At 30.7% G+C, this 25712-nt stretch overlaps 1 protein-coding gene across 1 annotated transcript; it reads left to right on the top strand.

The window, feature by feature from the left end:
• The first annotated feature begins 1442 nt into the window (after positions 1-1442).
• LOC129967141 (uncharacterized) lies at positions 1443-24196 on the top strand. The gene is made up of 3 exons (XM_056081830.1): positions 1443-2532; positions 16468-16642; positions 23752-24196. The coding sequence occupies exons 1-3, from the start codon at positions 2032-2034 to the stop codon at positions 23925-23927; spliced, it is 852 nt and encodes a 283-aa protein (XP_055937805.1). The 5' UTR covers positions 1443-2031; the 3' UTR covers positions 23928-24196.
• The last annotated feature ends 1516 nt before the right edge of the window (positions 24197-25712 follow it).

The following is a 25712-nucleotide window of genomic DNA, read 5'->3' as shown; positions in this document are numbered from 1 at the left end:
AATGGTATATACATTTCTAATGTCTTTCAAAGAGGTATCATGAAATATTATGGAAAAGTTTTAATTTATTTGTATCAAGTACAGATCCAATTCTGCATTTCTTATGGAAGCTTGTTGTTCCGTAAAGAAAAATGGAATTCAGCTTGCAGAGTGAAATCGATGTCCTAGATGGCTAAGTGTATTTATTTTACATTTAACTAAGCTAACTTCCTGTTTTAAATTAAACGCAAGAACTATTTGGATAATGAGGACGTCACTTGAAGTGTAATAATTTAGTCTTAAATGATAACTAATTGCACACAAAATGTAAGCATGACTAAACAGTAAAAAATGGCAACAGATTCATTCTAGAATAGTTGAAATCTCATTTTAAGTCATAAAATACCTTTTTCTTAATATGATATTTTTGATAAGATCTCAGAATTCTTAAAAAATTACATAACAAATAAAGAATGTGTTCAATTACTATTATAATATAAAATTAAAGTACTTTTTATAACTGTTAAGTTCTGTTAATTAATTTATTCAATGAGCTCTGAAATATAAATATAAATAAATAATTGCAATTTTTAAAGATTTTATTTTTATTCCTTAATTTTTTCCATAATCTAGGAAATAGAACTATAATTTCACTGAGGTTTCAAAATCGTTTAAAAATTTTCTTTATGTGCTTAAGGTTTAAATTCTATAGGATAGTAAATTTCTTCTTTAAATGTAATAAAATAGAGCCTCTTTTTATTTATTTATTTTTAAAAGCAAAAGAGAAGAGATCTTGAAACGAAAATAATCCCAAAACATGATTTATACTTTTTTAAAAATTTATATGAATATATAATGCAGTATTATTATTTCTGAAAAATTTATAAAATTGTTTTCAGCATTTCAGTTACATTATCATGACAACAAGTTTTAATTGATCAAGTAACTGCATTATGGAATTCTAAAGCAATCTTTTTGCAAAATGTTTTTTTAAAAAATTAATATATTTAAATTTATATCAATTCACAGACGATATTAACTTAATTATTAAAAAAATGATTGCAGTCAAGAGCAACTTGTTAATCAAATTAAAACTTCAACACCACATCCTTAATGAAATTCTAAAGCAATCTTTTTGCAAAACGTTTTTTAAAAAATTAATATATTTAAATTTATATCAATTCACAGACGATATTAACTTAATTATTAAAAAAATTATTGCAGTCAAGAGCAACTTGTTAATCAAATTAAAACTTCAACACCACATCCTTAATGAAATTTTCAATTCACTCAAAAGCTCACGTGGGTGAGATATCGTTTTCTCAAATATCCTCCCCCTCCGTCAGCATTTAACCCAGATAAATGTGAACGTTCTTTTGCACTTGAAAAGTCTTCGCCCAGTGAATCAAGTGGCCGATTACGTCACGCAAGTGCGCGCGTCCCGAGTGTTTGCACTTAGTTCTACACCGGCTGGCACTAAGTATAGAAACTTCTCCGGACGCAGAGGAGAGATCTTTCACATTGCTCCATCCCTCGCTACTGCGGCAGTGAATCAAATTCCTGGAAAAGTTTTGTGCTATCGAGTGATGAGGATTAACAATGGATTTCTCTTCGTTGGTGATTGTGTGATCTGTTGACGGCAGCGTTACCCAAATGACAAAATTACACTCCACATTTTTAATATTTTGTTTCCTAGTATTGCATCTTTAAAGTAAGTGATAAAGCGTTAAGGATTATTGTCATAATTGTGTTATATGGGCTTTATTCTCTTTTGACGGTTCAAAATAGGTGGATTTTAGAAGAAATTTTTTTCTACCATTGAGTCCTTTAGAAACCAGAAATAAAATACATAAATATTTTTATTTGAAATAGTACCCTATTTGTATTTCAGCACTAACAAATCTATAATGGAATCTACTTGAAAATCAAATAGTATACATTTTCTTTTTTGTAAAAATTGTTAGTCTTTTTTATCATCTTTTGTTTCTTTGAATTAAAAAAAATAATTCAAAGTATCTTTTTCATTTGTTACAACAAACGAACAAAATAACCATGGATGAATACGTACCCCACGAATGCAGGGGTTACTTGGTCACTTTACAAAGTGCATTACTTGCTGAATGTCGGCAGATAACTGAACCTTACGAATTCTCCAAAGCTAACGTCATGGAGGTAGGATGTGCTTACGGAGCCACGACCTCCCAAATATCAGACTACTGGCCTAATTGCAGAGAGGTATTAGGTGTGGACTCGAACAAAAATGCCATCAACTATGCTTTCACATTCGTGGCTGATGAAAAGATGGACTTCGCATTTGCCGACATTGAAGACCAGTCTACCTTCGATCTCAGCTGGGCGGGGAAATTCGACTGGGTGTTCTCATCCCAAGCTTTGTTCTTCGTGCGGGACCATGCGGCAGCCCTGAGGAACCTTATGTGGTGCGTAAAACCTGGAGGTAAATGTTTCATTGCAGTTCCCGCCGCAAAGCCCGCCGACTTCCACGCTGCAGCAAAAAAAGTCATCGGTGCTGACTGCTGGAAACAAAACTTTCAGGTATGTTCGAATGTTACTTTATATTCTCAAACCATAAGAATATCCTTTTGATAATAAATATAACAGTGTTACATAAATTTTCCCTATTACTAGCGGATTAGGTATTAATCTCTCGCATTGATACTGTTTGCAAGTTTCTAGAAAATCAATGATTACGATTTGTTATGCAAATGAGCAAACTACCGCATTGTTATGATGAATATGGAGTAATGAAGAGATTGGTATTTACCAACAATTCAATATTATCTATTTGTTTTCATTTATTTAATTTGAATAATAAACAATAAATCAGCTTAAATAATCACCCCAAATATTTCTATCATAATCTTAATAAAGGTATCCTGTAAATAATAAACGTAGCATACGTAACTTTATACCTTATATTATTTTTTTAGGCCTTTATACTTTATTACGTACGTAATAAAGTATAAAATGATGGGCCCCATCGGACTCTTCTCTGCATAAATATTGTGCACCTTGTTCAAGATTGTGAACGCCACGAGAGCTCAGATTGTTAATTTCAGAATCACATATGTGGGATTTTGTGTTTTGTAATACAATGAAGAAAACTGTGTGCATTTTGGACACCTTTTGTTGTTATTTAAACGACTAAAACCAAACTCCGGCTCAAAAATTACAATTTTAGTAAAAAAGTCGCATAACAAATTTCATTTACCTTAAGCCATTCCATTTTTATATAATCTAATTTATATAAACAAAAATGTAAAGAGGGCCCACCCTTTGATGAATTTGATACAAAATTTAATACAGATCCATTTTTATATGATAAACTGTGTACCAAATTTTAAGTGTATAGCTGTTTACGTTTTGTAGTTATCGTGTTCAGATGTGCTGAGCAACACACTACCTGTGAATAGTTTTCGTTTAAATTTTGAATAAAATAAAATAAAAATACCTACAAATGTGGGTTAAAGTTCAAATACTAAATTTCATCCATTTAGCTCAAAGCGTTTTTGAGTTACTGTGCTCACAGACAGTATTCCAAAAATGTATATTTTTTCTCTACTTTTTTTTTATTTAGGGTGGTTTAAAATATGGATAAAATTTCGAACTGAATTTTTTAATGATTACAGTTTTTTCTGCATATCTCGTAAGTAAAAAAGTAAATATCATTTAAATAAAAATCCATTTTTTTAAAATCAATGCATATTATGATATGTTTAATTTTTTAAAATTTTTAATTTAATTTCTCTTTAACACTGGTTTCTATTCAATTGTTGATTTAATTTAGCTTAATTTACGTTGCATCTTAAAGCAAGGTGAGGGTAATTTAGGCAAGGTTCTCGTTACTTTAAACCATGTTCAGATGATGAACACGCTTACGCCGGTATCCTCCTCTCCAAACTTCTATTCAATACTAGTAAGATGACATTTTACGCCTAATTGATGATGCCAATTTCAATAAGGAATTGATAAGTGGGACCAAATTTCGAATCCGAAATCCACTAATGACGAAGATCTATCTTCTAAGTCTCTGCATCCCCGTTCATTTCTTGGAATCTTTCTTAAATGATACTCTTATGAACTATTAAAATTCAATTTAAAATAGACCAGTTTTCTATTTGACACTTTCAGCTTCATTTTACAGATTTATTTTTGTTGTCGGGATTAATCCCCCTTAGTATAGCCTAAATACCAATTCCATTGGGCAAGAACTCATGATAAATTGATCTGTGGATCTGCTTTTATTGGCCAAAGTGATCTCTGAACGCCCATGCCTAAAATAAAATACTGAATTTAATTCTATTATACAGGGATAGGGTGCATTCTGCATGATTTTCAAGTGGAACTAGCCCTCATTTTTATTTCGCTTGTATAACAAAAAGGAAAATATCATATTATCATTTCAACCCCACCAGTAATAAGTTGATAAAATGCACATTTGTCTGCTAGTTTTTGAATAATGATTATTAAATTTGCATCTCATAAATTTCTTAAATTTAAGATTTTTGAAATGACAATATTTTTTCTGCAGACACTTTTAAACTAAAAAGATGTTTTTCTGTTTTCTTTAATAAGCGGGAGTTGAAGCAAAGGCACACTCTATATATTTGCAACGACCACATTCCTGCTATAATGAAGAAATATTTTTCCCAACATTCAAATAAGATTCATAGGATTCAACATGTTGAAACTTATTAAACCACAGATTATATAGTGGCAACTGTCCCGATATGATAACTAGATGTGAAATTGAACCGATTTCAGATCAATCGGATCTATTTCACCCATTAAATACTTTTTCGTTTGGTGAATGATGTCCAATTTGCACAATAATGTCCCATAGATTTTACGTTCTTTTATATTTTGGCTGAATGCTTTGTTTTTAATCCTCATTGTTTATGGTTTCTTTGAACATCATTTTTACTACTGGTCATTACAAGGGATGTTTTGGATTCGAACCCGTAGTTAACCATCTTGAACGTTGACGACTTTTTTATTTGTTATTTTTTGAAAGAAGAAATGTGTTGGCTGTCATTCCTTGGCCAGCATGTTTCTTATACTGTAAATATCAGCATTCATAAAGAAAATTTCAAAAATGAAAATCTCATTTTTTTTTTTTTTTTTTTTTTACCAAATGAGATTAAAATAAAGAACTTTTCTACTCTGTAAACGGAAAAACATTAAAATGTTATGAACGGAAAACGTTATAAACTGCAATGATTTCAAAAAAACCTTTATGTTCAAATAAAATTTTATCTGCTATTATTAAGATCAGGGGAGTAGTCTCCTGAAAACTTTCTCGAATGCAATTAAAGTTGTAGCGAATTAGTGATAAGTGAGGATAGAACCTGGGACCGTGTGGTACGCAGCCCAGTAACATGACCACAATACAAAAGCAATTGCTCGGGTAGCGGAGCTGTTAACTGACTTATAAGCTTTCACCACAAGGTCTTATTCCTCTCCCCCGGCATGAAATTATGGACCTAGGGTAAGGTCACGATTACTTTGCATGGCATTAACGAAAATATTTACTAAATATAGATGTTAGGTTTAAATTTAATATTTTTGTTGAATATGTCATGAGAATATGCATTTTAAAGTATTTTTGCCGATCAAATAAAATCAAAATTTGACACGAACAACAGTCACAAGATGAAATACCAAATTTCATCGATTTATGTCATTCCATTTACGAGTTATTACATTTACATGCATGCGGAAGTGCAAACCGACAGACAGTGCATCCTTTTACAGGTTTAGTTTAAAATTTAAGTAAAATCTATATCTTTTAGAAAGTTTATCTTACAAATTTTATCAAGCTCTTTGTGTTTTCAAGTTATCGAATTCATAATAATCGAACAGCCAAATAGAATAACTTCCTGTGAGAGAAAAATTTGATAAAATCTACAAAATCGGTGTAAAATCCATTCACCAAATTTCATCAGTCAAATTTGCGTTTTTGAATTTTCGTATTTACAGATAGATGCATAGGCATAATACCAAAAATGGTTCTTTTTTTTTAACTCAGGGATGTTTGAAACGTGGATATCCATCAAATCTCGAGTTCAACTTTCTTGGCTATTACAATACTTTTATACTTCATTTATGAGAGAGTAAAATAACAATAATAATAATTAAAAGGAAATTTACAATCGCAAATTTCAAGTTATCATGTGTGGTGAAAGCTTATAAACCAGTTAACAGCTACGTTACCCGAGCTATTGCTTTTGTATCATGGTCATGTTACTCGGCTGCGAACCACAATGTCCCATGTTCTATCTTCGCGCATCTCAAATCGCCACATTGGTGACCTCGGACGATGAACCCTCAACCTTCGTACAGCTGTTGTGGCGCTATCTACCCGCAACCAAAGTCGTCAGACTCACTTGACGCAGCAACACACACACACACAATAAAAAAGTCCACAGCAACCCAAAGTCGTCAGATTCACTTGACGCAGCAACAGCATCAGCAACCACTCACCCACACATGCTCGCCATAACGCTTGGCGCTACTCAAAATGGGTACAGGCACATAGACTCAACAGCTAATACAGCACCACTCAACAGCCATATCTTTCGTCCTACCTCCGACTCACTGGAGGGAGAGTTTGTGGCGAAAGCTTATAAGCCAGTTAACAGCTACGCTACCCGAGCAATTGCTTTTGTATCATGGTCATGTTACTGGACTGTGAACCACAAGGTCCCAGGTTCTACCCTCGCGCATCACAATCCGCCACACATGTGAAAACGTTATTAATTTTAAGTCAATATTTATTTGTTTTAATTAATTTAAGTCATTTACCAGTTTAAACCGATTTGAAACAATCACGAGATTTTTCTATCGGTCTCTCTCTCTCTGCTTTATTCATTGCCTACGCGATTTCAAGCCTCAAAACCTCCTAACCAAAACAACATCATGTCCTCACATGATACAAAAATTGTTCATAAAGACATGGGCCTTTCTTTCCCCTTTCAATTTTAAAATTGTAAGTTTCCGTCTCTTTCACTTTCTTTTAATGACTTATGTTTGTTTGTTTTTTCTCTTAATCATGTCTTTTCTATATTTTAATGATTTCTTTTAAAAATGAAATTGAAAGATTACTAAACTACTTCATTTAATAGACAAACATTTCTCTCTGTTGGTAAAAAGTGTTTTCAATATTATAAAAGATATTTTTAATATTTATCTCTTAAATATAATGAATGCAGCTTGTCTTTCGTCTAATTTTTTGAAAAGGAAGTGACCAAATTATATTTTAAAATATCAGATTATTGAAGTCTTTTAATTACTGAAATCAAATCTAATATTGCAAAAAAAAATTCGGATTCATATCGTTTTTATAATTTTGTTTCCTATTATGGAAGATACATGATTTGCTGAATGATTAGCCATAATTCCCTTCTCTCTCTCTCTCTCTCTCTCTCTCTTTTTTTTTCTTTATTGGCTTATTAAGAATATTGCATCGCTCTATCTTTACTTATTATGTAGAAAATTAGAAATACTCCTTAAATGCTACAGAAAAAGTTAACCACTCAATTGGAAAGAATATTTTGAGAGTTTTTAAACGTAATTAGTCCTTTTTACTTTTTATATGTCTTCTTTGTGCATATTAGTGAAGAATTTAAAAATTGCAAATTTCTTTATATAAAGGAAAGGAATTCTTACAAAAATGATGATCTAAGAGTAACTTTTTGTTGTAAATATTTTCTGGCGAACGTTGATTATATTTTTTTCGAATTGCTCGGAAGGTAGCGAATCTGTTTTGTTTTGTTTCATTTGTGTGGATTGATGTTTTTAAATATCCACGTACTACGGTGAACTCAATAATCACCTACAGAATAAATTTTCCTCTCGAAGAAGACATGGCAAGTAGCTAATCTTAAAAAAAAAAAAATAAAAAAAAAAAAAAAAATAAGCCTTTCTTGCTGGCATGCTTTTCTGGAAAGTCAACTTTCTTTGTTGATTATATATTGTTAAAATTTCAAAGTTCTTTCCTTTTTATTTATTTTGAATATTCTTTCATAAAGTGCTGATCCAGAGAAAAATAAAACGGCAATAGAGGCAGACTTTCGAAACACATTTATAAAGATATCAAAGAGAAAATAATAAATATTCAAGGAGTTAGTTCCAAGTAATTTAATGTTCGTTTGAAATTATAATTATTTCAATGTTAATATTTTTAACAACTAATAAAAAATTCTGTCAGCTGCAAGCTCTAAGAAGACAGAGATTTTTTAATTGGCTTTCTGATTCATTTATTACTAAAAAATATCAGAATTTCATATTGCAACTCGATACAAAATACAATTAATGCTTTTTTTTTCTAGTAGAACTTTCAGTTTTTGCTTTTTAAAATTCATTAATGCCTAATTTTTAAAGAGGGCCTGATGGCAAAGTTATAACTGTAAGTCAGATGATGGTAGTTGGAGGGCCACCGAGTACATGCGTCTGGTGCACATTAAATCATTTCTCCTTCACGTTCAAGTTTAGAGTAGTTGTTTTCTAATGTGCAAGTTTAGAGAAGTGGATATCAGTTTAGGTAACATACTCGGCATCTGGCCATGGTCCAAAACGATGTGGTCTCTCCTAAAATAGCCCTCACGTTTCTTTTTAAACAGAGCATCAATCTAACTAAACTAAACGTCTCTCGAAAGTTTCAACTATCGGAGGTTTTCTCTGGTAGCTGCTCTGTTACATCTACATATTATGGCAGGATTTGATTCATAGTAGAATGGTGGAAGTTATTCAACCTGCATTTTTACATTTTCTCTTTGGCCAATTGCCTTCAAACTTTAATACAGATTTATAGTTTTGATATCTAAATCGCATACTAAATTTTCTTCATCTAGTATACTATGTTTTTAAACTATTGTATCCCCCTACCTTCAACTAAACAGAACAGCTGGCATCAGTCTTTTGACAGATCTAGCCTGAAATATGATAAACATTTCTAGAAATAGATTTATGACAAATTAACTGCTGTACCTGCGGCTGGTTCCACCTGCGTTTATTTGTTTTCTCCTTGCCACCTTCTCTCTCTTTCTCTCTCTCTCTCTCTCTCTCTCTCTCTCTCTATATATATATATATATATATATATATATATATATATATATATATATATATGCCCACACTATATATACATATGACCTCTCCCTCTATATATGATTGAATATATATATATGCCATATATATATTCAATCACTTAAGATGTTTCAGAACCCTGAAATGCTGGACATTTTATTTTTAAATAGCATATTTGAATAAAAAATTTTGAAAAGGCGATTAAAATCAGTGAAATAATTGTATCTAAATGAAATTTACATCACTAAAAAGTTTTTTTTTAATTTTAAAAAGATATAAAAAGCATTTTTTGCCAATGATTTGTTAAAAAATTATGGCGGAAAAACATAAAATCGTTCTACTCCCATCTTTTTTACCGAGCTGTAGAAAACTTTTAATACGGCAGTTAATACTTTTAAGTGTGAAAGAAGTGTTTCTATCGCATTCTGTCCGGTAGCGTGAAATAATATATCGTTCGAACAAACGGACATTCAGTTTTATGTATTAGATTCCAACCTACCAGCTCGTTAAGTTTTTAAGGTATTATGTGCATGGATGGTAAGCCAGATAGATTTCTTTTTGAGATATTTCCCCCAAAATTTGATAGAAATCCACCATTTTGGTAAAGTAAACCCCTTGCCAAATTTCCTTGTTTCTTGTTTCATTTGACTGTTTACAGATCAACAGACATAGTGGTAGATTTATATACAGGGTGTTCATTAATTATTGTCGGGGTTTCCGTACCTCATAACTTTCGAATAAAAAATATTACGCAAAAACCGATTACGTCAAAGAATTCTACTTGGCAACAATGCGATCTTAGAGCATTTGATTTACACTTTAATATCATTAATAAAATTCTTTGAGTTGTAATTTTCGAATACATAATCGCCTTCAGCTGAATGCCTACAAAGTGCAAATTGTGCAAGCTTTACACTTTAATATCATTAATGAAATTCTTTGAATTGTAGAATTTTATTAATGATATTAGAGTGTAAAGCAAATGCGCAAAGATCACATTGTTGCCATGTAAAATTCTTTGAGTTGTAATTTTCGAATACATAATCGCCTTCAGCTGAATGCCTACAAAGTGCAAATTGTGCAAGCTTTACACTTTAATATCATTAAAAAAATTCTTTGAGTTGTAATTTACGAATACGTAATCGGATTTTGCGTAATATTTTTTATTCGAAAGTTATGAGGTACGGAAACCCCGACAATAATTAATGATCACCCTGTATATTGTGCCCTATATACATTATATGACCTTTCTTCTTTTTTATTTAATATACTGGTTAATCTAGCTTCATCAATCTAGCTTTTTTAACATGTTAATATTTCATTTTAGGTTCATTTCTTTATTTTATTAGCTTCGTAAAAATGTATTTGTTTTTATTTATTTATCTATTATGACTAAGAATCGCCCGGGGTCCACATTTGTAAACAATATTATTGAAATAGATATCCTTTTATTAAAGTTACAGTAATGAAACATTGGCCAATTGTATTGGAATTTAGTCAATTCTATTTGACAAAGTATTTGCATTATTTCAATATTTTCTAATTTATAGAATTTGTATTCTTGTGAAACTTATTTACTTGGCAACTAGCAAAATACTGTTCTTTAATTGGCCTGTTGTGGCATCCTCTCAGCATTGCGGTCCTAGATAACTTCCTAGCCTGATTTTTCACTTCTGAAATTGAGTCAGCTTCTGAACAGACATATTTATAAAAATGGTTTTTAGAAATATATATATATATATATATATATATATATATATATATATATATATATATATATATATATATATATATATATATATATATATATATATATATATATATATATATATATATATATATATATATATATATAATGTACTATAATGACATAAAACATGTAATATTTTAAAAACATGATATATTTAATGTATGAGATTGTAAAAATGAGGGGTTTCTTTTCTCAAATGAATAATTAGAAGTTCTTGAAGAGCGGTTTAAAATTATCTTAGATAAGAGAAAAGATATTTTTTAAAACCATTATTACTGTTACCTATTTAAATAACTGTTCAGAACTTAAGTAACTTTTATATACATTCGACCGTTTAAAAAAAGAATCAAACAGATATTTGTCCAGATCATTTTCCGCCGAAATACTCCATTACACTTAACGACTTTAATGAATGCTATTTCTCACAATGAAGTTATAAAACTCTTGAGAAGTGGGTTAAAAGGGACAAAAATAAAAAGGTCAAGGATCTGGAGCCTTTGGAGGAAGGCCATGTGATTCACTCGGTTGCTCGTAGGATGATGTTGGTGCAAATGACGCAATCAGTCTTCTTGGCAAGCAATGAAACATATCGCACCAATAAAAGTTGCATTATCATTTAAAGTGAGTCACAGTTGAGGAACTTCTTCCAGCTGCTCCAAAATTGTCTGGTCATTGACGGACGGATGGAAGGAAGGGAAAAAAATGGAGTTATCTCTTTTGATAAACCATCATTTTAGATAAAATACATTTAGAATAAATTGGCCTTTGAAAATAAAATTCGATAAATTAAATGATTAAATGGGATCGTCTTTCCTTTCATATCAGAAAAAAAGGAATAATTTGTCTTTTAAAATTATAGTATAATAGTAGTGAATTTATTAACTATTGGAATGAACGTCTCTCCCAGTAGTTTATGAAATCAAGGTTCTCTTTTATACTTCAGTGATTCTGGTTACTAATAGTTAATTGACTTTAAAAATACGGTCATTTCTTACCTAATTGAAATTTACTTTCTTTTCTCTGTTCAGAACACTATTCGGAAATATCAGTTGCTTTCCATATTGCTTTGGCTGGTAATTTTTATATTTCCCTTTGAATTAGTTTACGTATATCACAATTTCCAGACAACGTAGATTTGCAGATCTTCTAATGTCTAACTTCGTGTTATCTTGCACTGTATTTTCTGGATTATTTTACGTATATCACAATTTCAAGACAACATAGATATGTAGATTTTCTAATGTCTAACTTTGTGTTATATTGCGTTGTCTTGCGATGCTTCATCCTTTCTCCACTTGTGATAATACGCAATGGATATCAAAAATACCTCCCTGTGCAGTATATGTCGTGATTTGGAATTTATATTAGTTATATAAACGTTTCATTTATACACAATACTAGGGCTATTTTAGGATGTATCTCTAATTTTGAACCCCGACGAGATAACGAGGAAGACACCTGAGTTGACATCCTACTCTCCCATTTTCGAACTTTTAAATTGAAACTGTGTATTTGGCATGCATCACGTTAGCAGTTAAAATGCGTCATTATTCAGGCCGTTGACTTTAAATATAAAAAGATATAAATGCTATTCTTTAGTTTTAGTATTTCTCAATATCGTCTTTATCAGGAAAGTTTGTAGAAACGAAAAGAAGCGCACATGATGGTTTCATCGCGGGAACAGCTAACATTTCTGTAATTTATTTCTCTAAGTTTGCTCATTTGTTCTGAAATTTTTGCGGAATAAGTAACGGAGAGGAATTCATCCCCAGAAAATTTTTTTTACTATGCAGAAATGACAATTTGTATTTTTTATCCATACATGAAGTGGATACAGAATCGTTACTTTAAGTTTAAAACTCAAGTGTATTTTAATAATATTATTTGGAAACCAAATCTCTTAGACACTCATTTTCTATTGCTTTAAAAGGTCCAGTCAATTTGTTATAATTTTTAGAAAAAATTTAGATTTTATACAATGATGTATACTAACGAACAGCAGAACTCTGAACTAATTAAAATAATTTTTAAAAAATCATCATTCTTCATAAAATTACTTTTTTTTACTGGCACCAGTGGCATAAAAATTTTTAGTCATTGGCTAAGTTCAATTTTATTGTTTTTGAAATTATGTAGCGGAGCAACAACAAATTAACTATCAGAATTTTTTTATTTTTTTATTTCTAAAGAATAAAATTGAGAAGGCACTTTTGAAAAAACTCAAAGCTCCAATAACTATTTACAATAAAAAAAAAATGTTATTAAAATAAATCATATTCTTCAGTGCACGAAAGAGAGAGGAAAAAAAAGCGTGCAGTCAGAAGTTTTAATCACTCGTACATAACAAAAGCTTAATTACAAAAGATTTGTCAGTGATCATTATCTTCAACATAGTAATAGTGACGTATAGTAGATCCGGAGCAACTATGTACATCCAAGATTATTCTCTTTGTGAATGAATTCTGATCATAAAATATACGCAGTGTTAGTTGCTAGATGTACTTTTATAAGATTTTTAGTACCACTCTTAATTAGGACCAAAAGCAGTCAACTTCACATTTGACTTCCCCCTCAATTTTTTTTCTTCGTTTTTGCATCTTTTCACGGAATCTTTCTTCGGTTTCCCGCATCTCTTTTGACTAGATTTTTACAGTTTTTATCTATATATTAAATCGCTACTGCCACGCTCACCATTGACTCTCATATCTTGATTGTTCCAAAACTCTTCTTACGAGAAAATGTCCCTTTTGGCCTTCATTAAAATCTTTGAAGGCATGAATACAAATTTTACTAACATTCATTGCAATTATGCAGAGAAGGTTCTTTTGAAATAAGTCATTGTCCAGATTCTGTGCGTGTGTATTAGTGTATGTGTGTGTGTGTGTGTTAGTGTATGTGTGTTATGTGTAGTTTATGTGTGTGTTAGTGTATGTGTGTGTGTGTATGTGTGTGTGTGTGTGTTAGTGTATGTGTGTTATGTGTAGTTTATGTGTGTGTTAGTGTATGTGTGTGTGTGTGTGTGTGTTAGTGTATGTGTGTTATGTGTAGTTTATGTGTGTGTGTGTGTGTAGTGTATGTGTGCGTGTGTATTAGTGTATGTGTGTGTAGTGTATGTGTGCGTGTGTATTAGTGTATGTGTGTGTAGTGTATGTGTGCGTGTGTATTAGTGTATGTGTAGTGTATGTGTGCGTGTGTATTAGTGTATGTGTAGTGTATGTGTGCGTGTGTATTAGTGTATGTGTGTGTTAGTGTGTGTGTATGTAGTGTATGTGTGTGTGTGTATGTAGTGTATGTGTGTGTGTAGTGTATGTGTGTGTGTATGTAGTGTATGTGTGTGTGTGTAGTGTATGTGTGTGTGTATGTAGTGTATGTGTGTGTGTGTAGTGTATGTGTGTGTGTGTAGTGTATGTAGTGTATGTGTGTGTGTGTAGTGTATGTGTGTGTGTATGTAGTGTATGTGTGTGTGTGTAGTGTATGTGTGTGTGTATGTAGTGTATGTGTGTGTGTAGTGTATGTGTGTGTGTATGTAGTGTATGTGTGTGTGTGTAGTGTATGTGTGTGTGTATGTAGTGTATGTGTGTGTGTAGTGTATGTGTGTGTGTAGTGTATGTGTGTGTGTATGTAGTGTATGTGTGTGTGTGTGTGTGTGTGAAGAACAATAAATATAAAGGGTGGTAATTTTCGAAATTTGATTAGATTTTAGTTATTTAAAAATTATGGGAAATTCTTATGTTTTTTCGACGATGGCTTCAAAAATTACACTATACAAAAATAATATTTAAACTACCTTAAATTCCAAAAAAAAAGTTTTTTTTTTCAATTATATTAATTTAGATGTCCCCTCCAAATTTTAAATTTTATATGCATAATTTATGATAATACTTCGGTAGTTTATTGTTATTTTAATTTATAGTCGTGCATTTTTTCTGCTCTGCAAATGAGCTTTCATATTCATAATCAAGTCCCATTATAATCATATCATCATTAAAAAGGAAACTGTCCGAGTATTCTATCTTTTAATTGCATGTTGTTTTTTGAAGTGCTTAAACTGCGCAGAAGTCATCGTCTTTAGCTTTCAACAATTAAATGTATTGTTAAAAATAATGCAAAAAAAAAAAAAAAAAAAAAAAATTAAAAAATTGTCAAAATTTAAGAACTCCTTGGCAGCTAAATTGATTATATTAAAGAGACATTTCCTTAATATATATATATATATATATAAACAAAGATGTAAAAATCAATTAGTTTGCAATTGCATTTTCAGAATTATTTCGAAAAACACTGATATCTCCCTAATTATTCTTTTAAAAAATTTCATATTGCTCCATAACAAAATGCAGCCGAAGCTTGCAAAATGGTAAAGAAAGCGGCAATAACAAAAAAGATTAACGTACTTTAAGAATGATATTTTATAATGTATTTCATCATTTCAATAAGGAAATATATTTTAAAATACGTTTAAGATATATTTTTAAAAATTCATTAAAAAATAGAAAAAATTAAAGGAAAAATGACAGATATAATTGGTAGATAATTTTTTGAATTTTTAAGATAATTTGATTTTTTTTATTTGATATAAAAGTCATTTTTATGCTGTAATATTTTTGGAAGTTATGATGATAAAACATCAAAATTCACCTTCATTTTAAATTAGTTAATATTTTAATTAGAATTTTTAAAAAATTGCTCCGACCAGCACACTATCATCTTCCAAAGTAAATATGTGCCAAATTTGGTAATTGAAGTTCTGAAGATCTGATCTGTAGTGCACCAACACACACACATATTTATCCCTTTTATTAATATAGATAGAGATTAAACAATTCCAGATTGATGTATTAAATTAAAAAGAATTTTGAAGTACTCTTACAGAAAATCTTGTGGTTTTGAAGTACAGTTATGAAATTTAGTTGTTATCTGAAATAGAGTTTTTATCCATTTTTTGAAAAGCAGTTCTTTTATCTTTATAAACATTTTTTTAAAAATGTGCTGATAAATTTTCTAGGAAAAAAGTTACATGCTACATAATATCAGGCATTTTCTGATATTATGTAGCAGATAATAATTTTTCATCTCTCTATTATTTTACATAGTATTGAAATTGAATTGATACCTTAAAGCTAAAGAAGTTTTACCAATGATAAAACTTATGTATTCAATGAAACATACACTGTTTGTATTTTCTAACGTATTATTTCTCAGATAGAATGTCATTATTGTGCCAATAAACTAATGATTTAGAACTATCTTGAAATCCCTAGGCTGAAATATTACTATATCAGCCGTTTAAAGTATATTTATGTTATATATTATTGAAGCTACATGGGTGAAATATTTCTGTAATAAGATTCAAAAGATTGTAATATACATATATAAATAGAAGCAAATTAATATATACGAACATAAAAGTGAATTTTTTTAAAATTTAGTATTTATAGTCTTTAATGTTTCTTAATTCATTTTCGCCTAACTGTATTTTTGATTGTGTGCATCTGTAAAGTAATTTCTTACATTTGTCCAGTGTTTTGAGAATTATTTTTTAAAATTATCTTTATTCATTATTGCCGCTATTTTAAATAGCACCTTGACATCCGTTTTTTTTTTTTTTTTTTTTTTTTGTTTTTTTTCATTGCAGCCAATATCTGATCTGGTATCAGACATCACAGAGGCCAACTGTAACCGACTGTGGTTTCACCATCCTCATGCTGACAGAGTTTATTCAGCCTTGCTTGAACAAGTGGGTTACCAGATTCTTCACACAAAGCTTTTTGACTTCAGATATATATTTTCTTCGCAAGATGAATACAAAGGTAAGATTAAAAATTATTTGATTCTAAGAATATTAACATATTATCATTTCTACTTCCTTTGCATAAACTGAAGAAACTTATCAGTTTCCTCAAAATTTTGCAAAGAAGAAGCTATGGTATTTTTTTGCTGTGCTGTGCCACATCGTTGCGTTGATTCACTTTTGGTAAACTTTGATTCCATTTAAGAATTTTAATTTTGTACTTAACTCTCATATCAGTTATTTTTTAAACTCTTTTGCTTTCATAATTCAATAGTAGACAACACCGATTTATTACTATACAACAGATTTCAAGTCAGACTTGGCAGCGTAATTGTCCGCTTAAACCAATCCAGACGAATCTAGTCCGGATAAAAGAATATGCACGCCATCGCATGGGAAAGACTTCTCTCACATGTTTATTTTCAACAGCTACAAGAAATTTCATGGGGGTTCTCTTATGAAAATGTTTAAAGGATTTAAAAATAACTTTCTCTATTTGAAATTGTGTAGGCATCAGATAAATACATTATGTTATTTATGTATTTAAACTAACTTTTGTTATCTCCTTGCTATATATCAGAATGCTACAAAATGCGTTATGTTCCGTAGGTTTTTCAATGAATTTATGTTTTGTGAAGCTCTCGCTTCTTTATAACTCTTCTTAGCCCTATGAAGCAATCGTTGATTAATAATTAGACAGGCTTAATCCAAATTCGGCTCATCAGTTCAAAATTTATCCAACCATACATTTTGAATACCAACTTCATGTATGCAAATTAACAAAAATCTTGATGCTGAAATATTTCGGAGATATTATTTACCAAGATTTATAAAATTTCATTTTTTACATTAAATAAACAAATAATAATGTAATGTGGCGGTTTGTTATGAGCGAGAATAGAACTTGGGACCTTGTGATTCGCAGCCGAGTAACATGACCACAATACAAAAGCAATTGCTCTTTAAGCGTAACTGTTAACTGGCTTATAAGCTTCATCACAGCACTCTCCCTCTAGTGAGCCGGAGGGGAGACGAACGATGTGGCTGTTGAGTGGTGATGTATTAGCTGTTGAGTCTAATGCGCTTGTACCCATTTGAGTAGAGCCAAGCGTTATGGCGAGAGTGTGTGGGTGAGTGGTTGCTGATGCTGTTGCTGCAGCCTTTTTGTGTTGCAGCGTCAAGTGAATCTGACGAATTTGTGTTGCTGCGTCAAGTGAGTCTGGCGACTTTGGTTTGTTGTGAGTAGATGGCGCCACAACAGCTGTACGAAGGTGGAAGGTTCATCGTCCGAGGTCACCAAATGTGGCGGATTGAGATGAGCGAGAATAGAACCTGAGACTTTGTCGTTAGCAGCCGAGTAACATGACCACAATACAAAAGCAATTGCTCGTGTAGAGTAGCTGTTAACTGGCTTATAAGCTTTCACCACAGTAACTACAATTCGTCATACTTCTTCTCTTTTTAGCATATAAAACTGAGAAAATATTGTATTTGGCAACCAATTCGACCTTCAGAATAATATCGATCCGTCTAAGAATACGATAATTCATAAACGCAATAGAAAATAGAAGGATTTCTGAAATATAGTTTTTATAACCAGCACTGTCTGATTGTTTGTCGATTTGCCTATTCGGTGGATATGTAAATACAACATCTCAACTAGCGGGAGTGGTTCCAAAAACCTTTTCTCAAACTGTCTATTAAATTGTGTTTTAGGCGCGTTTTCCCCCAATTGATTGAAATCCAAAATTGACATTGAACCATAATTGCAAGCGCAAAAATACATACCAAGTTTGACCTATTTATGTTACTGCATTTTTGAGTTACCGTGGTTACATGCTGCTAAAAGTACAGACCAACAGACGTACAATCCCTCGCTGGATCTGGCTCAAAATTTGATAGCTATTGTAGTGAATAGCTTATAAGCCAGTTAACAGCTACGCTACCCGAGCAATTGCTTTTGTATTGTGGTCATGTTACTGGGCTGCGAACTACAAAGTCCCAGGTTCTATTCTCGCTCATCTCAATCCGCCACATTTGGTGACCTCGGACGATGAACCTTCCACCTTCGCATAGCTGTTGTGGCGTCATCTACCCACAGCAAACCAAAGTCGTCAGACTCACTTGACGCAGCAACAGCATCAGCAACCATTCACCCACAGACGCTCGCCATAACACTTGGCGCTACTCAAATGGGTACAGGTGCATTAGAATCAACAGCTAATACATCACCACTCAACAGCCATATCTTCGACTCACTGGAAGGAGAGTCTGTAGTGAATAGCTTATAAGCCAGTTAACAGCTACGCTACCCGAGCAATTGCTTTTGTATTGTGGTCATGTTACTCGGCTGCGAACCACAAGATCCCAGGTTCTATCCTCGCTCATACCATTTCGCTACCCTATTTACAATATAAATGTTATATTTGTGTACTGAATGTTATCCATCTAGCTTACTTCATTTTGTATTTATCCTATAACTTATATTGGAAAAAACAGACAAACTTCCTCCGAATAGTTTTTTCTCAAAATTTGTAAGAAATCTACACGTTTAGTGCACAGACCATAAATTAAATTTCATTCGATTAGATCAAAGCGTTTTTGAGTGAACTTTGTCACAAACAGATAGACAGATATTTTTCAAAAATGTGTTTTTCGGACTCTGGGTGGTCTACAACGTGGAGATTCGTCAAAATTTGTTCGAATTTTTTGGCGACAATTATACTTTCTCTATACTACGTATACGAGAAAGTATTACCTGTCGAGTCCGAAAAACACTTTTGATATTATGTCAAAATAACTGACACAGTTAACTTAGTGCTAGACGGCTGAAATTTAGTACATATTCTATACACTAAATCTATAGATTTCTATCAAATTTTGAGAAAAATCTGTTCATAGGAAATCTCTCTATCCGAATATAAGCTAACGCAATAACTGCAAAGTGAAATGAGTTGGACGAATAAGATACGGTACACAGATTTAACGTCTATAGTGTAGACACTTATCAAATTTTAAGCTAAATCCATCTACGGCTTGACTGTCTGTCGGTCTGTAATTTCAGAAACATGTAAACGTGATAATTCAAAAACTATAAACTTAAATATATCAAATTTGGTTTGGGATTACAAATGCAATTTTGTGTCAAATCTTAGTTCCAATCGGTTGAGAAATGTATCTCTAAAGTATAAATCCCATCTTCACATACTATTAACGGTATGCCATGGATTAAACTCGCCATAACACGATAATTTCAGTAAAAATGCTAAATTCACGCCAAAAGTTGATATTTCTTATCTATTGTACGCCAATACCATGGTAGGCGTTCTCTAGCATGAAAATTTTAGTAGAGAACATGCTAGAAGGTTTTGTGTGGGACTACTCCCGCTGTTTTATTAAGTAAAACATTAGATTATAAAAATTTGTCATAAATGATTCAGTTAAACTTTTTATCACGATATCATATGTCAACATGACATAGTTTAGAATAATATTCAGGTGTTTTAACAGAACAAGTATACGCAAAATACGCTATCCAATGATATATAATAATCAAAACGTACATCCTGTAAAATTCACATTCGCACACAATAGCTCCCCGAAGTCAGTGTGACCTCGCGCAGAATTGCCTTCTAGCCACCTTATTTTCTGTATTATCAAGATCATACGAAATAGAGAAAAACGAGATTTAAATGTGAGATTAGATAGATTTGCTGAAGCGAAAACAAGCAAAATGAAATTATATCATTTTTTCCCCTTTCTTTTAATATTAATGTACTAGAAATTAAGTACCCTGTCAGCACTAGCTACTGTACGATATTTCTACGAGGTCTGATATTCTGAATGCCGGCCAACATCGTGCAGACATCATAACAATGCTGTTGGACATTTTGTGCTAATAGCGTATTATAAGTTTGAAAAGAATTTATATATTCCTTTCTTGAATTGAAACTTGGATTTGATTTATTTATTTGTATCTGGGGCTTAAAATTCCAAAGAGCGGCGTCGACTTATCTTCTTTGAGAATTTATACATATTCTCTTGAAGTATAAACTTCTTGATAGTTAATATTCAATCAAAATTGTTTTGTTTATTGAGTTTACCAATAAGTTCTAGCAAGATTTTATTACTACATATTAAAACATTTTGATATTGAACAACTTATCCATCATGCTTCTTCCAGCTTCATTATTTCGTGCTAAAATAAATTCTGGTCTTTCGTGGCAAAATACTGATCAAAGTACTCTTTGATATCATCATGAAACTAAACGTTTTCTCTCAAAGAATTCTAAGAAAAGCACAATAGTTGATCTGATCAATTAACAAGATATGGAAGCACCATAGTTACGAACAATTTGTGATGAATCCCCTGTACTGTGTGCCATATCATCATAAAAGCCATTTTTTTTATATAGTTTTCTAATTCTGAACGTTCAGATGAATGATATTACTTAATTCATCCAGTTGTCGACAGTAAACACTCGAATTAATCGTTTCACTCTTTGGAAGCAGTTCAAAACACGCAATGCTTTGCCAGCTCCATCAAACTGTCAACATGACCTTCCTCTGATAAAGCTCTGCTGCTTCAATCAGTGGGCAAGTTCATCACTGCTGGCGGCAGCTTTTGAGATAATTGTAAACAATCTGTTTTTCAGGACTTCTCATAATGTTTCAAGAGAGAATTGTTTTACTCCCATTAAAAAAAAAAGAAGAAAAAAAAAAGAAAAGAAAGTACTGCATAAAAAAAAAAAAAACTTGTTGACAGGAGAATTCTTTTCAGTTGTGTTCTCTAACTTTTAATAGATTCAAAGGTCAAAAATGTTCAGTGTTTGATTTTAATACATAACAATTCGTACATTATTGTGATGTTCTATATCAATAAATAACTCGATCTTATCGCTATCTGTTCCCTCCGACATTGCCCGTAAGTTCATCGTTAATGATGAAATCATTAAATGATGATCTATATGATAAAACAAATGATGTCGTACGCAGAACAAATCTTTCCACGTGTTTCGTATTGCTTTTTTCAACCTCCTTATTTTCATTTTTAAAAAATTGGAAATTTCTCCTTTGGATCACTAAATTTAGTGTAATAATGACATTTAAGTAATTTCTACACAATTTTTATTAATTCATTTTTAACATCCACATCTCATTAAGTATTAATGTAGTAAAAAAGGTCGCAAAAGTACATGGCGCTCAGGACATCGTACTATATAATTTCTTTCTGTATTATTGATTTTAAAAAAGGAAATAAGCACATTAATGCTCTATCATCACAGTTCCAAAACATCATTAAACCTTTTGACTCTTGATCATTAAACCATGCATCATATGATATGGCACAAATTACAAAGCTGTTAAAAGGGGAAGTGAGTTATCATATATCTTTCGATATATATATGAAGCAGAGTATATTTGTATGTGTGTGGTTATTTTTTTATGCAAATTTACAAGATTTTTTTTTCTTTTTTTGTCAACGGAGTATAAAGACGAATTACTGCACGCGCATATCGGTAAAAACCACATAACTAATTCAATTCTAATTTGACGCCGGGTTTACACTCAGCTAGTTATAAGATGGCCAGCAGGCAGCGCATGCGCAGAAAGGGAAGGATTTATGTTTGCCACAATTTCATAAGATGAATTCAGACATTCCATTCTTGACTATAAATAGCTGTTTTGGCAGTAATAAATAGCTGAAATTTTCTTTTTCACTGCGTATCGTATTATAATGATGGATATTTACACAAAAAAATATGGTAAAATAAAAAAAAAGGTCAAAAAAATATGGTAAAATAAAAAAAAGGTCAAAGAAATATGGTAAAATAAACAAAAGGTCAAAGAAATATGGTAAAATAAAAAAAAAGTCAAAGAAATATGGTAAAATAAAAAAAGGTCAAAGAAATATGGTAAAATAAAAATAAATTTTGAAAACTATAGGAAAAAAATGGCAAATGAAATGAAAAAAAAAAAATCTTATTAAAAAGAACAAAAAAAATGTCGGGATTAATCAATGATAAGTGATTAGTTTTTTCACGCCGAAAAACCGCCAAATTCTACAAACGATGCGCAAAAAATAAATAAATAAATACAGCGGCATGTTGTTCTCCCGTCGGAACAATTACTTGCCATGGGTCGAATTGCATTTTTCAGCCTTTCTATTCATGCACTACCAACTTATAACTAGCCAAGTGTAAACCCGCCATTAAAAAATTACGTAATAAGAACAAAAGAAACTTCAATAGTGGCAAAGACGCACGAGCAATGGATGTAATTGTACCGAAAATAGGCTTGATATTTCAAGGAAAAAATGCATTGTATGGAATGTGTTTAAATTATTTTTTTAAAAAAATGGATTATAATTAAAAAAATAAACGTTTAGAAAAAAAAAACTTTTTATTTTCAAATTTGTATCAAATTTTGTTTAAGTCTGTCCAAGGGGATTAGAATTGTGTAAGATTCGAATATACAAATGGACAGACGGTTTTTCAATTTTAGACATATAGATTATAATTTCGCAATTATTATAATTTGTGTTTCATACATATTTATTAAAATAAATAAAAATTTACTATTTTTGATTAAAATATCGGTACGGCTATTAAATTTGAATTTTCAAAAAATAACTCACCAAATTTTCAATTTTAACACAATGAAAATTTAACAGCTACTTTGATGCTATGTACTTTATTTTAAAAGCAAAAACTGAAAAAAAGTAATTTATTTTAGCATAACTTTCAATTTCTATTGAATTTTTAATTCATTTTTACATTTTTTCTAGATATTAAAAGTGCAATTTTAAATAACTACACATTTAATATTAAGAGTTTAACGGCCCAGTCAGCATTAAAGCGCATTACGTTTGTCCTGAGACATTACATGAATTCCATTTATTATATTACGAAAAAGCAAGATATTTAAAGAATAGGAGCGTTTAGCCATGGTATAAAACTATGATTCGTGGTGCATTTAAGCTGGTGCCAAAAAAATTCGAAAGATGAAAATTCTGGTTTCAATAAGATATTTTAGTTTCTTATGAAAAAAAAAAAAAAAAAAATGTTCTGGTATGACAAAAAATATTGTCCATTTCGTTTAACGAACTTGTTTCTCTTTCTCTAATAGCTTGTCTTCGTTGCCTCATCCGCCAAACACTACATCATATACCTGAAGACAAGAGGGAAAATTTCATGAAGGAGTTTCAGAAAACAGCCTACAAGAAAGCCAAGAAGACTCCCGGAGGGTCAGTTATCTGGAATCTTAAATATGTTATGGTGCTGGCTAAAAGACCGGAACTGTGAAGGCTGAATCAAATGAAGGATGGGCGAAAAGAATCAATCAAAAAGGAATCTACCGATTATGTTTATAAAATATTGTTGATTGCTATTAAGATATAAGCATATGTATATTATATGTGTTTAATCAGCACACTGATAAAAGAAAAAATTACTCAACCAGATTGACCTGCATACTTTTTCTTATTCTGATACATCCGATGTACATTAGTTCATGATCAATGTACAGTACTTTATGGAAAATCAAAATAAAATGGCCAAAATGATATAAATTATTAAGAGGTATATTTTTTCCAAATCATTTTTTTTATGAATCACATTTTTATTTTTCAACATATTTAGCACTTAATTCTTAGTTAATATTTTTTTAACATGGCACTTTTTAATTACCTTAAACTGCTCTATATGGAATTTAAATTTCACAAACTGAAATATACAAAACTATTCAAAACATTCTGCAAAACAAATCTGTATTAATAGACTATAGCTACCAAATTTGACACTAATTACTTCTTGGATAATATGCCATCACTAAAAAAGTATTGTTCAAACTCTTCATTGAAGATCTAATTAAAAAAAAATTGAAAAAATCAAAATGTTTTTTTTTAATTTTATTTCAGAACTTATAATCGCACTAAAACCATTTTAACATCACAATAAATTAGGTATTTTCTTTAGAAAAAATTAGCTTTTCAGTAATGCCAAGTTTTTAAAAGTATCATCATCATCAAATCATTAAAAGTAACATCAATTCTTTTTACTGTTTTGATTACTGGGTTTATACTCTATGTGCATTGTAATGATATTAAATACATTTCTCCTGTGAACACTGACATTAAAATTAAAAAAATACTATAAAGATCGACCTTATCATGCTATGATGCTTCAAAACAGAAGATGGAATCTCCTTTCATTTTCTTTTTAACAATTAAAATAATTTCTGATTATCTACTCATATGCAAAATAGAAAAAAAAAAAAAAAAAAAAAAAAAAAAAAATCAGAACCTACTCAGAAATTATTATTTTATAGGCTTAATATCAGAATAAATTATTGAAGAAAATGCTTAAAGTAGTTACTGAAAGGAAGTATTAAAGTAGTAATTAAAAGGAATACATGAAGCATTACTGTTTTTTTTTTTTTTTTAATGTTCCTTAAATGAAATATAAATTTCAGAACACAGCTATCATGAGCACTAATGCAAAAACTGTGCACAAAAAATACAAACAGATATTACTGTCATAAAAAAAATTATAATTTCAGATTAAACATTATAATCTATATACAATCAATGAATTTTCTTTTGCTTTTTATCCATATGCAGTCAACTAATCTTTTATTTTTCACAAAATTCAAATGTTATATTGTGATAAAAAAAAAACCTAAAAACCAACCTAAATTTATTAATTTATTTATGTTTGTGATATATTTATTCGCAGAATAGAATAAAAATGCTGTATTTTAAGTGATTCAGAAGCTAGAATGAAAAACAAACTGGTTAACTTATTCAAAGATAAATAAAGCTCACTAATCATATAAATAACTCCTAAAGTGTAAAGATGATGCATATGCACTCAACTCTAAACAGCTCAGAAACTATTCCATTAATTCTAAAAATTATTATATATCCAACATTTTAGTCAAAGGAGAAAGACCAAGATAAAATCCTTAAGCACAATATTTTGAACGTACTCATAATCAACAATTAAGTTTTTTACAAATGCCATATAAAATAGTTGAAAAGTTGTGTGCTATCAATTATAAAATATACTAACCAACTGGAGTAATGGTAG

This window comes from Argiope bruennichi, chromosome 4 (genome assembly GCF_947563725.1).
Source record: "Argiope bruennichi chromosome 4, qqArgBrue1.1, whole genome shotgun sequence".
Lineage (NCBI taxonomy): Eukaryota > Metazoa > Arthropoda > Arachnida > Araneae > Araneidae > Argiope > Argiope bruennichi.
Note: the sequence above shows the minus strand (reverse complement) of the source record. Positions and strands in the feature narration are given on the sequence as shown.

Bases quoted from the DNA above. Each gene is read 5' to 3' on its own strand.
- LOC129967141 (XM_056081830.1), top strand. From the start codon at position 2,032: ATGGATGAATACGTACCCCACGAATGCAGGGGTTACTTGGTCACTTTA. The intron at 2,533-16,467 runs GTATGTTCGAAT...TTTTCATTGCAG, and splicing joins GCTGGAAACAAAACTTTCAG to CCAATATCTGATCTGGTATC. The intron at 16,643-23,751 runs GTAAGATTAAAA...TTTCTCTAATAG, and splicing joins TTCGCAAGATGAATACAAAG to CTTGTCTTCGTTGCCTCATC.